The following is a 14,636-nucleotide window of genomic DNA, read 5'->3' on the forward strand; positions in this document are numbered from 1 at the left end:
AGGAGATCAGTTGGCTTCTCACTATTTTGTTCATAATCCCAAGCTGTTCAGCTACCAGACAGCCAATCACATAGTTGATTATAGGCATAAGGCCTTTGTCATTATTAATTGGTCACTCACTGACAGACCAATCAACCACTTGCTGTCAGCTGAATCACTGTCTGTACACACACATGGCTCCAGCTCATTTGCAAATGACACTTCAACTATTGCTCGAACAATCAGCGTGTAAATATTGCTTACAATGAGTGTTAGCCTACTTGCTTTTAAAAGTTGCAGTAATCCTTCAGCAAGCTTTGTGGATTGAAAGATTGTTTTTTAAAAACAATCAAAAACACAGACAAATAAAAATACATAGTCCTTACAAGAGTGTGACAGGATGAATATAAATAAGATGCCTCCTCTGGGTGATGAGTCTAAATCCAGGGGACATAATGTCATGAGTAATACATTCAAGACAGAGACGGAAGAATTTCCTCATTCAGAAGTAGTGAATCTTTGGAATTCTCTAACCCAGAGGGCAATGGAAGCTCAATCAATGGCCATGTTCAAGACAGAAATGCATGGATTTCTGGTGGCAAATGGTATCAGCGATATTGAGGTAGTGCATGAAAATGGCATACAGCAGCCATGATCTCATTGGTTAGTGAAGAAGGCTCAAACTTGTTCCTGTTCTTATGTGTCTAACATCTCATTTTTAAAACATTCATTCTTTTTAAATTTTTCCCAGAACTCAATCCTGCCTTGCCTTTGCAATCCTTAGATCTATGTCCCCTTCCAAATTTGGTTGCTTCCACATAAAACTTTCATTAATCTACAGTTGGTAGTTATGCTTTTAGCTGTCTAGGTCAAGCTCTGGCGAGCCCCAACACCTTTCTCTGGCTTAAATGGTAATGCTGAAGGCCAAATTCTTTGACCAAACTGTGTCATCTGTCCAATATATTGTTACATAGGAAGCATTGAGTTTTGTTTGATATGCATTTTTGAGCATTTTACTACATTCAAGCATCATTTATGTGTAAGTTTTTGTTATAGCCCCATATTACCTGGTGATGTCAGTAATTTGATGCAAAGACAACTTATCCCTAATAATTTATATAATTAATGTTCACAGAAGAACTTAGCATTAGTCTTTGTTCACATCAATACTTTATTTTAGTTAAAAATGTATGCCCCTTCTGTTAGGCCTCCAAGCGTGTTAACACACAATTAGTCAGATAATACTACCTGAATAATTGTTGTCCATTCCCCTTACCCACCCCCAACCAAAAAAAATCATATAACCAGTTTCGCAGCTTGCATAGGAAGTGTGAGCAAGCAGGCTCACCTGTGGAGACTTTAAGAATTCATTCAGTTTTTGTTTAGCTTTTCAAATGCTTTAAATCGACTGGAAAGGGGGAGAAAATCAGTAACCAAGACCAATAAAACATAGAATTCTAAAATTAAAAGACAAAATATTTCCCCTTTCCATACTCCCCACAGTCCCCTCTGCTCATGAACAAGTGCTGCCCAGTCCCAACCAGATGGATTTCTCACTCTCCCTTCCCTCTCCTATAAATACATTCAGAGACGCAATAGCTCAAATAGGGAAAGACAAAAAAGGAAATATTTATTAAAGATTCCTAAGAAAAGATTGTGATCTGGAAAAAGAATTGTCAGATCTATTGCTAATAAAGGAATGCACTTCATTGAAAGGTTTGATCAATATAAAATATACAATCTGATCTGGTTGTTGGATTCAACGATCAACCACTCACGCAATAGAAAATGTTCCGCCACAATTGAGTAAACATTTAAAAACAAAGCAATTCTCCTCTTGGAAGTATCCTTAAATTTCTCTGGGTATGTAGATATCAGTATGTACTTATTTACAAATCATACAAATGTTAAAGCTGCATTACACAATGTCAACACAGCAAAAGCAACCATAATATTTAGCAAATGTTTTATTAGATAATTGAATCTTCTATTGCACTCTGTACTTGTAGAACCAGCACAGTCCTTTCGTGAAGTTCCATCCCAGTCCCAGCGACAGCAAGAACAAAAGGATGAGGAGGCCAAATGGATATAGTAGGGCAACTGTGTTCTTCAGAAATGGCAATGCTAAAGGAAGAAAAATGCTAAGTAAGTGCATGGCTTTATAAGTGAGAAAGGAATCGAATGTGCTGGTGGAGTTAAATGCTGAAGGGTAGGAGCCTTGTGTGCAGCACAAACATCAACAAAGAATAGGTGGCTGAAGGGCTTATTTCTAAGCTGCAAAATAAACAGGTAGTTACATGAAATGAAAACCGTCTGAAGGAAAATAAACCCTGTGGATCGTTACATGGACCACTTCCAGTCTACTTCCTGTAATTCAACAACAAATTATTATACATTCAGCTAATAACAGCTGCATACATCATGTAAACTGGGCTTGGTCCAATTCCTCTAATAACTGAAGTTCGCAAACTCAGCTTGGCACCTTCCAAATGGTTTGCTGCAGTGTGGAGAAAACATGTATACCACTAGCTGCAAGTGGACAGGATCATATGGACTAGGCAAGGCATTGGCTAGGGTTGACTTATTTTTGAATAACAGTTCGGCTCGGAACAAAAATCTAAACAAGCAGTATTATGAGACCTCTCCTGGAAAGCACAAGTGAATGTTGAGCAAACGTATGCTTGCTCAGGCTCCCATGCAGTGTGGAACTTTGAATGTACGTCAGTGTCTTAGGACAATATGCTTAAATAACAACTAAGTGAAGGAATTAAGTATGCATAATTTAGCTCCTTTCATTTTGGGTTCATAAAAAAGTTCATAAAAAAGTTCATAAAAAAGTTCATAAAAAAGTTCATAAAACATGATAAAACTTAATATTTACCACTGTATCCAAGAAAAGTAATATAGATGTAATATCCAATGCCAACTAGCCAGAAGATGTTACCAACAAAGTAAGCAAGAAACCCATCTCTGATGATAATATCTGCAAAGCAAACATTCAAGATTAATTAATTACTTAAATATTATCACTACCTTCACAAAAAGTCATAATCTCTGCTGCATTTGCAGCACAAACATCACTATTACAATAACAGCATGAACAAACATTTGAGCAGTGACATACAGCAAGAAACTCGTGAGTATAAGATACAGGGCACCTTGCATTATTTTGTTTAACTTGGTAATGCAGCCAAAACCAGTTATTTTATCAATAGATTCTGGATCAGATTCCCTAAAAGTTAGCTCAGCTGGCTGATTTGCACTGCACAGCAATGCTAACAGAGAGGGTTCAATTCTCACACTGGTTGAGCTTACCAGGAAAATCCCACCTTCTCGAACTTGTCCCTCACTTGAGGTTAAACTCACCACCAGTCGTCTCTCTATTGAGAAAGCAGACCAATGCCCCGCTGGAACTAAGGCGACTTTACCTTCTGACCCTAAAAGACAATGCTGGGCCGCTTCCTCAATTCTGCTATTGAACAATCTTTTCTTCAGCATTAACAGAATTTAGTGTGCAAGTGCAGTGATGATTTAACTAAGCCTCATGGCATTTGAAATAAAAGCTTAACTTTGAAAATGTAAGCCGAGACGGAGCAAGTTCGATAATCAAGATGATTTAGTGAAAATTGAAGCTAACGATTATGATGATTTTCCCTCCCATGACACGATTACTATCAATTACATCACTGTAATGAATAACATATATTGTAAATAAAGAATATAATCAGTGAATGCTTCACAGCTTAAGTTTAGACAAGACCAATAAAGACCAATAGTAGTAATTTATTGCTACACTGTAAATATACAAGAAAGGAGTTTGGATAAGTGTCTGATTTTAAAATTTTCTGTTCTTTTTCCACCATTTGGCTCCATTCCTCCTGGATGACAGATTTCAACAAGCACGCTCTAGCACCATTTCCAAATGACTATTATAGAGCCCAAGTAGTGAGCATCAGCCAAACTTACTGATCTCAGGAACATCACAACTGACTCCAATACTGAACCAATGCAAGTGGTATGCTTCCAGCTGTAATTGCTGGGTAGTTACTAGTTGCAGGACCTCAGTCGAATTTGTGTCGTCATAACCAGCATTATTCAGCCCCCACTATAGCACCTTTGCTGCTGCTAGGGTTGAGATTAACTCTGAAACCTATAAAATACAGTTTCTCACAAGGCACGTTTAAACAAGCCAACAGCAAAGCCTCATGAGCAGTTTCTAAAGAACAATTGTGCAATTAAAGGTTGGGTGACACTAGAAAGTATATACCTCCAGTAACATTGACCGTGCCAGACTTAACTTCAAGCTCATAACAATTCAAAAATATTTTCAGTGCTTTAACTACCTAGAGACAGCATTTAGTTTGGTACAATAATGAAGAATTTTACAATGTTGTAAAAGTCAAGGTTGGTAAACAAGTAAACAGTAGACTTACGATTAATAAAGAATAGTTGAATAAAATGCAAGATCACAAGAAGTGGATAGAAAGCATTCAGGTGAATGTCAAATGCATATCCCCATTCCACATCATAGCCTTTACTTTGAGGCTTCATCAAATATCTGTTGGTAATAAACCTGGAAACAAAATATCACAATGTACTCATGACAGAACAGCTGATTGGACTTCTATCAACATTTTAACATTAAGATGGTCCCAATACTTATACAGTCATAAAGTCATACAGCATGGAAACATGCTTCGATCCAACCAGTCCATGCCGAACATAACTCCAAACTAACTAGTTCCACCTCCCTGCTCCTGGCCCACATCCCTCCAAACCTTTCCTATCCACGCATCTTTTAAATGTTGTAATTATACCTGCATCTACCACTTCCTCAGGAAGCTCATTCCACGCATGAACCACCTTCTGTGTGAAAAATTTGCCTCATGTCTTTTTTTTAAATCTCTCTCCTCTCACCTTAAAAACGTGACCCCTAGTCTTGAAATCCCCCACCCTATGGGAGAGGCAACTACCATTAACTCTATCCATACCCCTCATTATTTTATAAACTTCTATCAGGTCACCTCTCAGCCTCCTATGCTCCAGTGAAAAACAGTCCCAAGCCTATCCTGCCTTTCTTTATAACTCAAACCTTCCATACCTGGTAACATATCCTGGAAACTCTCTTCTGAACCGTCTCGAGCTTGATAATATCCTTCCTACAATAGGGCACAGAACTGGACACAGTACTCCAGAAGAGGCCTCACCAATGTTCTGTGCAACCTCAACATTACCTCCCAACTCGTACACTCATAATTACTGGGCAATGAAGGCAAGCATGCCAAACGCCATTTTAAACCATCCTGTCTATATGTGACGCAAACTTCAAAGAATTACGTACCTGTACCCCGCTAGGTCCTTCTGTTCTACAACACTATCCAAGGCACTACCATTAATGGGATAAGCCCTACCCTTGTTTGTTGTACCAAAATGCAATATCTCACATCCGCCATTTTTCAGCCCATTAACCCATTTGATCAAGATCCCTTTGTAATCTTAGAAAACCTTCTTCACTGTCTACTATGCCACCAATTTTGGTGTTGACTGCAATCTTACTGACGATGCCTTTTATATTCTCATCCAAATCATTTATATAAATGACAAACAAAAGAGAAGCCAGAACCAATCCCTGTGGAACAATGCTGCTCACAGGCCTCCAGTCCGAAAAGAAACCCTCCACCATGTGGTATACTGTATCCGCTGTTCCCGTTGTGGCATCCTCTACATCGGGGAAACCAAGCGAAGGCTTGGGGACCGCTTTGTGGAACACCTACGGTCAGTTCGCAACAAACAACTGCAACTCCCAGTCGCGAACCATTTCAACTCCCCCCTCCCACTCCTTGGACAACATGTCCACTCTGGGCCTCCTGCAGTGCCACAACGATGCCACCTGAAGGTTGCAGGAACAGCATCTCATATTTTGCTTGGGAACCCTGCAGCCCAATGATATCAATGTGGACTTCACAAGCTTTAAAATCTCCCCTCCCCGACCGCATCCCAAAACCAGCCCAGCGCGTACCTGCCTCCCTAACCTGTCCTCCCACCTATCCACTCCTCCCACCTCAAGTCCCACCCCCATCTCCTACCTACTAGCCTCATCCCGCCTCCTTGACCTGTCCATCCTCCCTGGACCGACCTTTCCCCTCCCTAACTCCCCACCTACACTCAACTTTACTGGCTCCAACACTGCCTCCTTGACCTGTCTGTCTCCTCTCCACCTATCTTCTCCTTTATCCACCTTCTATCCGCCTCCCCCTTTCTCCCTATTTATTTCAGAATCCCCTTCCTTTCCCCCATTTCTGAAGAAGGGTCTAGATCTGAAACGTCAGCTTTCCTGCTCCTCTGATGCTGCTTGGTCTGCTGTGTTCATTCAGCTCTACACCTTGTTATCTCAGATTCTCCAGCATCGGCAGTTCCTACTATCTCTCCACCATTACTCTCTCTGTCTCCTGTTGTTAAACCAATTATGTATCCAATTGATAAACTCACCCTGAATCCCATGTAAGCCAACTTTACTAATTAATCTACCATGTGGAACCTTGTCAACGGCTTTACTAAAATCAAAATTAACAATGTCTATTGCTCTGACAACATTAATTTTTTTGGTAACATCTTCAAAAAACAAAATCAAGTTGGTGAGATATGATCTTGAGGGTAAACAAACGATTAGTAAGACTAAGAACAGTTTTACTTGAGGAGCCTTATGAAGAAAGTGATATTGGAGAAAATGAGAGGGGATTGGAAATTTCTTTTCAAGTTTAAGGGGATGACAACCTAAGAATCAACATCAACAGTGGCACAAAGCAGAGGGAAAAGAGGAAGGACAAAGTCTGGAGTCAATGCAGAAGAGTTACAAACTGGGCGCCAGGACCGGCAGAGGTTCCCAGTACACAGAGCCGGCCATATACCGTTGCAGTGGTGTGCGAGTGCGTATGTGCGTGTGTGTGTCTGAGAGGAGTGTTGGGGGAGAAGAGACAGACAGCAGGGAGAGAGAAAGAGAAGACAATACCTGTTTAGTTTTGTTCCGGCAGTGTACAGTTGGAGGCAATTCAAGACAACGAGAAGTGAGAGGTGGAGAGGGTAGGGAAATTTAGAAGGTTGTTGATTTAGGGACTCGAGAATTACAGTAGTATCCCTGTTGTTTTACACCGTGGGCCAAATGGTCTTTTTCCAAACAGTAACAATCTGTGAATTTGATTATCAAGTGATCAAGAGCCAAAGAGGAATAGATTGTTTTCACAGCATATGTTAGACCAATTACACAAGAAAAAACTGCGATGAGGTCCTGCTTTTTCTTTAACTTAACCTATTTTTATAATCAACCTGTTTGAAGATATTATTACACACCTTTGAAGCAGATGGAAGTTGAACCTAGGCCTCCTACTTGAGGGGTAGGGAGAGACCACCACTACTCCACAAGAGGGCCCAAAGTAGTATTTGACATGTAAGACAGTAGCTGCCATCCGTTTGTTAAGTTTCATTGCTCTCTTCTGAAAAGCATATGTTAATAATTTGTTGCATTAGCATCAAATCAGGCTATTGATTGCATGTTTATTCCTGGCCACAAGTTCTTAAATTAATATTGCTCCAAATCTCCTGCACCTGATATGCCTAGTAACCAGGTCAAGTACTAAAATGAAATGTTTTAAAGACTTACCACATTAATGTTGCGATCAGTAATCCAACTCCCACGCAATCAATGAAGACAACCCAAAGTAAAAGCTTCATTGTTTCAAAAAATCCCATTCCTAATACAAATCCAAAACCTATGGTAGAGACTAGAAAGAACAAATAAAAACATTCTTATATTGTATTCTTACAAATTTCCACCACAATGCATTGTTTTACATTAGCTTTTTAACCCAAGAACTAATTTGCAACTCACAACTTAAAATTGCCAAGACGTTTGAACAGAGAATCATGAAAATTATAGCACAGATGGAGACCATTTTGCCCCTCAAATCATTAACACAGTAAAATGCAAATTTGCAGCAATCCTTTGAACTTTTATGGCTCACATTATTAGAGCAATTTATTGGGGGTCAGTTAGCTCGAATGGCTAGTTAGTTGGCTGGTTGTTTTGTGATGCGGAGTAATGCCAATAGTGTGGGTTCAATTCCCACACTGGTTGAGGTTACCATGAAGGTTTCTTCTTCTCAACCTCTCCCCTCATCTCAGGCACAGTGACCCTCAGGTTAAACCTCCACCAGTCTTCTGAGAAAACAGCCCTAAGGTCTGCTAGGACTATGGCAAATTTACCTCTTTACTTTATTGTGTTATAAACATCACAGTTATCCTCACTGCACCATTGTGAAATTGTTAGGGAATTAAAAATTGGAATATTGTGGGGGAACAAGTACAGATGAAGTAAACATTCATCAAAATCTTTCACTTTAAAGTGAAATAGTGTTACTTTTTTTATCTCTAGATCATATTGGTTGGATTTATTTAATTGAAGTAAAGTTATGAACAACATTCAAAGTAATTGTCTACTCCTGCTATGTTCTGTTAATGGATGATCAGAAACATAGAAAGTTTGTTCTGGTTTAGCTTGAAATATCAGGCATGAGGTGAAAATGCACACTGATTGAAAGCAAATTTTGGACTGAACAAAAATATCCTTTCAATCAAAGAACAAAGAACATCAAAATTATCTTCTAGATGGGATAGTGGATGCAGAAACTTTGAAACTAAAAAATGACTGGAGATCTCACTGAAACGTACAAGATTCTATAAGGGATTGACAGGGTAGATATAGATAGGTTCCCCAGCTGAAAATCTAAACCACTAGGGCACAGTCAATAGTTATCTGCAGATAAGGGGATGGTCTGAGATGATGAAGAATTTCTTCACTCAATCGATTGTGAATCTTTGGAATTCTCTACCACAGAGAGATGTGGAAGCACCATCATTGAATATATTCATAGAAGGAATAGATAAACTTTGAATCTTTCAGGGATATGGAGAGTGGGTGGAAAGTGGAGCTAAAGATTGAGCTGAGCCACTCTTCCTCCTGCTCCTGTTTCTTATGTTCTTATGAAATGTTTAACAAATGTTTAGATATAGCAACAGTTTGCTCTAGATTGGCAAAACACACATGCACATACAATTTGGTAATCAGAATTTTCAATACATTTGCAGCTGAATATTCTCAAGTATTTCCAAAGGGGATGAGCATTTTTAATCAAAATGTGCCTCTCATTCTCCAGGAGTGACTATTCAGTAATTAATTCATTTTCTTTGTTGTCGAATAATGGAATTTTCAGTCCTTTAGACTGAACAGTCTATTAAAAATTTACATAATTCTATGACCAGCATAATAATAGCCTAATAACATTAGGGGTCTGATTAAATTGAAGCCATTATTCAAGGCATTAATTCCAAGACGGCAATGTGGAACACCCAGTATTGAACATGTGCTGGACTACCCTCACAGTAGAACACAATGTTCAATATTGGGGCCACGTAAGTGGCATAGTTACAGTCTTCATGTGTTAGTATCAGTGGAGAAATAGTGAGGAGTATGGATTTGAAAAACTCATTACGGCAGCAAGTTCTAAAGGAAACTAACAGAATAAAAGCTTTAAAGGTTAAACGAAAGTAATAGTGAAAATATACTGTTTGAGAAATTGAAAGTAAGGTGGCATAAATTTAGGACTATTTTTGTCTGTAGGGGAAATTAGAACAATTTTCTCACATAGAACCATTGCAGAAGAGGTTACTGAAGTTGAGCCACTGAAAGGGCCTAAAAGGGATTTAAATACACATTTGGAAAATTATAGGAAAAAGTACAGAATAAAAGTTGGTATTGGAACCAGACTGGATGAATAGATCCAATTTACACTGAGGCTTCTAGAATTCCATACTTAGGGTATAGTAGTACAGTGGATGTGTTACTGTACCAGTAATTAAGAGGTTTGGACCAATAGCGCAGAGACACAAGTTCAAATCTACCCTAGGCAGTTAAAGAATTTAAATTTAAATTAAACTGGCTGAGGCCAATTTAAGATAATTGAATGAGTTCTTATTGTGGTTTATTGACATACATTTATATCCAGAGGCTCATTCTCTGCAAACAAAAGAGATATGTTCAAGCCTTTTTTTAAAGAAGCTTGGGGATCCTACAGTTCCCACTGCTTGCTCAATGATATTGGCACAGCTAATCAGATTTTATTTGCAAACTAATCAACACCCTAGTCTCCTGTGGTAAAAATGGTCATGATTGTTTGAAACGTGGCATTCTTGCATTAATGTCCTAATGAGTGCGAGAGGAAAAGTTTCAACGTGTTGCTTTTTTCAGTAATATTCAAGTTTTGTACTACTGTTTACAAAATTCTCAAAATAAACCTAAGAATTGTTTATGTTACTGTCAATCTTAGAATGACATTACTCATGAATAATCATGCAACAGACACTCTACTTCACATCACCATTCATGTCCAATAATAGGGCTTTTTGCAATGGAAATTTTTTAAGGACACTCACCACATAACCAGATACTGAGCAAAACTAGGAAAGCAGGGTCATCTCTGGCCCACTGGTCCTTTGTCTGTTTTCTGTAATGAAAATTTCTGTATACCATCTGTGGGGATGTAAATAGGTACAACATCTGCCACATGGCAAATTCAAAATCCATCTGCTTAAAACGAAAGAGCCGCCTGAGGTATTTGTACCGCTTGGCTCCAGCTGTGTGTCGTGCAGCATCCCGGGAACTTAGTGCACCATTGCCTTGACTGATGGGACTATAGCTCGTCGTCGGTAACATATCTGCTGCACAAAATAGCACAAAATCTTAATCAGAACATTTTTATATTACACTTCCAGTCATCACTTTGCTGCACTATTCCGTTTCCAAACATGTTCACCAATTGCTAATCAACCTTTTGTGGCTTGGCAACGACATGCTTGCCTGAATTATTCCTGTTTGTAAGAAATCTATCATCAAACTGATGAAGTGACTGTAATACCTTGACACTGTATGTTTGCTGAATTTTGCTTTCATCACTTTTAACTTAAGCCAATAAACATCAGTCTGGATTGTGACTATATAGACATGTATTGACAATATGTAATTATGTTAAAGTACCTGTATTAATACAGGAAACATTAAATTTGCAATATTTTGAAGAGCAATTTATTTTTCTACGCAACCTCTCAGTACAAAGCTGCAATTGCACAATGTATTCACTAAACCAACTGAATAGGTTAGTGGGGTCAATCCCACAAATCTGCAGCCAGAAATTTTGTTTAGGGGTGTAGGTCAGAAACATCACAAGACCTCTTTTAATTGCTGATGGTACTCTTTTACTAATTCCTTTTAACATTTTGAAAGGTAGCTATCAAAAGCAAGAGTACCCTATCATAAAGCCTACATTAGAAATTATTACCTGCAACCAAAGTTATAAAAATAATTCAGAATCTATCACCAGAATTTTTGCCAGCAAACTCTCTCCAGCTCAAAACAGACCTTGAGCAAATGAAGCGAGCAACCCCCTGTGGCAAGTGATTGATAAAGGGTTTCAGACATATACTTTCTGAAAGACAGTCACCTCTCAGGTAGACAACCTGAAGCAGAAGAGATAATCCTCAGAACTCATTACAAACCAGTAAAATTGCCTCCATATCCTCATTTGCCTGCATATAACCAAAGCAATTCTTCAAAAGCATGTAACTACATGAAACTTTTGAGCATGCTGACATGATAAGTGCAAGTGTTAGTACATAACCAGAGGAGTTCCCAAAATGAACTGACATTTTTCTGTTGAATAACACAAGTGTATTATTATTTACAATAATTAAACTTTTTTTTATAAAATCTCAAAAGTTTTGAAATTGATAGAATCTCATTTTGCTTTCTTTCTTAAAGGCATAAATTCAAGTTAATTCCTCAGCAAACTAACCCTATTCCGCGCATTTAGTAGACTATAGTAACGGTAACAATGGATCTTGCAACCAAGCCAAACATGATCTTAGACACAGCTTCCAGCAGGTACTACTATTCAGCAACTTGGATGAACATCCTGCCGATTAGTTCTGCATTTCATCATAACAACTAAAATAAATAAAATTAGATGTGGACATCACATAACCAGTAATGTTAATGCAGAAGGATGGCATTCAGCCAATTGTTTCTGCAACAGCTTTCCAAATAAGCAATTCATTTATCAACATTCTCCCACCTTCTCCCTGTAAACTAACACATCCACTGTAGGTGGATTTTCTATATATCAAACACAGATAGAAAGGTAAATGAAGAAATGCTAGAAATGGCTGAAGGAAAAAGGAAGCTAATGTCAAACAGACAAAGATACAATACTTTAGTCAAATCATTAGAGCAGACAGTAGCCAGAAACAGAGATAGTAGGAACGCATCATCCTCCGACACTTCCACCATCTGCAATCCGACCCCACCACCAAAGACATTTTTCCCTCCCCACCCTTATCTGCTTTCCGGAGGGACCACTCTCTCCGTGACTCCCTTGTCCGCTCCACGCTCCCCTCCAGCCCCACCACACCCGGCACTTTTCCCTGCAACCGCAGGAAGTGCTACACCTGCCCCTACACCTCCCCCCTCACCCCCATCCCAGGCCACAAGAAGACTTTCCACATCAAGCAGATGTTCACCTGCACATCTGCCAATGTGGTATACTGTATCCGCCATTCCCGTTGTGGCCTCCTCTACATCGGGGAAACCAAGCGGAGGCTTGGGGACCGCTTTGCAGAACACCTAAGGTCGGTTCGCAATAAACAACTGCACCTCCCAGTCGCGAACCATTTCAACTCCCCCTCCCACTCCTCAGACGACATGTCCATCCTGGGCCTCCTGCAGTGCCACAACGATGCCACCCGATGGTTGCAGGAGCAGCATCTCATATTTCGCTTGGGAACCCTGCAGCCCAATGGTATCAATGTGGATTTCACAAGCTTCAAAATCTCCCCTCCCCCTACCACATCCCAAAAGCAGCCCAGCTTATCCCCGCCTCCCTAACCTGACCTTCCTCCCACCTATCCCCTCCTCCCACCTCAAGCCCCACCCCCATATCCTACCTACTAACCTCATCCCGCCACCTTGACCTGTCCGTCCTCCCTACCTCCCCACCTACACTCACCTTTACTGGCTCCATCCCCGCCTCTTTGACCTGTCTGTCTCCTCTCCAACTATCTTCTCCTCTATCCATTTTCTATCCACCTCTCCTTCTCTCCCTATTTATTTCAGAATCCCCCTCCCCTCCACCATTTCTGAAGAAGGGTCCAAGCCCGAAACGTCAGCCTTCCTGCTCCTCAGCCTGCTGTGTTCATCCAGCTCTACACCTTGTTATCTCTGTAGCCAGAAACAGTTCTGAAGAGGGTCACTGGTAATGAAGCACAACTCTAATTTCTCTCCACTGTTGCTGCCATACCTGCTGAGCTTTTCCAGCAATTTCTGTTTATGTTTCTGATTCCAGCATCTGCAGTTCTTTGGGTTGTTTTTGTTTTAGACAGAGACAGTTACGGAAGAATGAAGATCAACTGAACACATTAGGAGGTATAAATTGAGGAGAAAATGGATGGCAGATATAATTTCATCTTTTGTCTTTTGCGAAATGTGTAAAGAGCAGTCACAGAATAGAATCGAGCTCCTTGGCAGTTAATTCTCTGGAAATATGATATGAATGAAATGAACACAAAGATGAGTCCAAAAACATTTGTGAATTATGTACCACAGTAATGTTCGACAATGGGGTAAGTTAGTCAGACTCCCACATTAAAAACTAAAACAAAGAACTGCGCTGGAAATCAGAAACAAAAACAGAAGGGTCACTGGACTCAACATTAACACAGCTTTCTCTCTACAGATGCCAGGCCTGCTGAGTTTCTCTAATGATTTGTTTCAGAATTTCACATCTTTGTTGCCCATAAGGTGTAGCTCATAATTGGACAGCTTGAAGGAGATCCTTCTGACCAAGTGGTCTCTTGGGATGGATCCTTCTGACCAAAGGAGGCCCAGTGCTGTCCCAGGGAGGGATCCTTCTGACCAAAGGAGGCCCAGTGCTGTCCCAGGGAGGGATCCTTCTGACCAAAGGAGGCCCAGTGCTGTCCCAGGGACGGGTCCTTCTTCCCAAGGGAGGCCCAGTGCTGTCTCAGGGACGGATCCTTCTTATCAAGGGAGGCCCAGTGCTCTCCCTGACAACACTGTCCGAAAACGGCGTCCATCCTCCACACTCATTGCCCCGCTGTTCCCACCCTTGTGATCTTACCTCACGGTATCGCTAATCCAGACCTGACAGTAGTCAAGTTGGAGTTGGCGGGCTGGGGGGGTGGGGGAAGAAGGTGCTACACTCCCCTAAACCTTCAGCCGGATCAGAAAACAAACCCCGACCGTCGCAGGTAACGGCGTCGACGTCGCCCCTGCCGCGGGGCTGCCTGGGCGTTGTAGTCCTTCATCACGCGCATGCGCCACTGCGGGGAAACCCAACGGACGGACTGCGCCCTGGCGCGATGCTGTCTGGGAACTGTAGTCTTCTACCTGGGAGTAGGAGGAGGACCCCATTGAAGAGAGAACTACAAGTCCCAAGATCCCGTGCGGCGTGTGCCCTCTGCACCGTCACGTCGACCTCATCCCAGCAGCCAGTGGGCGGGAAGGTGAAAGGTGGCGGTTAGCGACCGTCGAGGAAAGT

General features: G+C 40.7%; 1 protein-coding gene across 2 annotated transcripts; it reads right to left on the reverse strand.

Moving 5' to 3' along the window:
* Positions 1-1,132: 1,132 nt before the first annotated feature.
* unc50 (unc-50 homolog (C. elegans)) lies at positions 1,133-14,393 on the reverse strand. 2 transcript variants are annotated; one of them, XM_020531478.2, is made up of 6 exons: positions 14,217-14,393; positions 10,465-10,746; positions 7,637-7,757; positions 4,413-4,552; positions 2,861-2,962; positions 1,133-2,103 (listed from the first exon to the last, which is right to left on the reverse strand). In XM_020531478.2, exons 2-6 carry the CDS (start codon positions 10,742-10,744, stop codon positions 1,967-1,969), a joined length of 780 nt encoding a protein of 259 aa, XP_020387067.1. In that variant the 5' UTR covers positions 10,745-10,746; positions 14,217-14,393; the 3' UTR covers positions 1,133-1,966. The 2 variants fall into 2 exon arrangements, with proteins under 2 accessions (XP_020387067.1, XP_020387066.1); XM_020531477.2 differs by having other exon boundaries at positions 10,465-10,749.
* Between the last annotated feature and the right edge of the window lie 243 nt (positions 14,394-14,636).

Source organism: Rhincodon typus, chromosome 6 (assembly GCF_021869965.1).
Source record: "Rhincodon typus isolate 14 chromosome 6, sRhiTyp1.1, whole genome shotgun sequence".
NCBI classification, from domain to species: Eukaryota; Metazoa; Chordata; class Chondrichthyes; order Orectolobiformes; family Rhincodontidae; genus Rhincodon; species Rhincodon typus.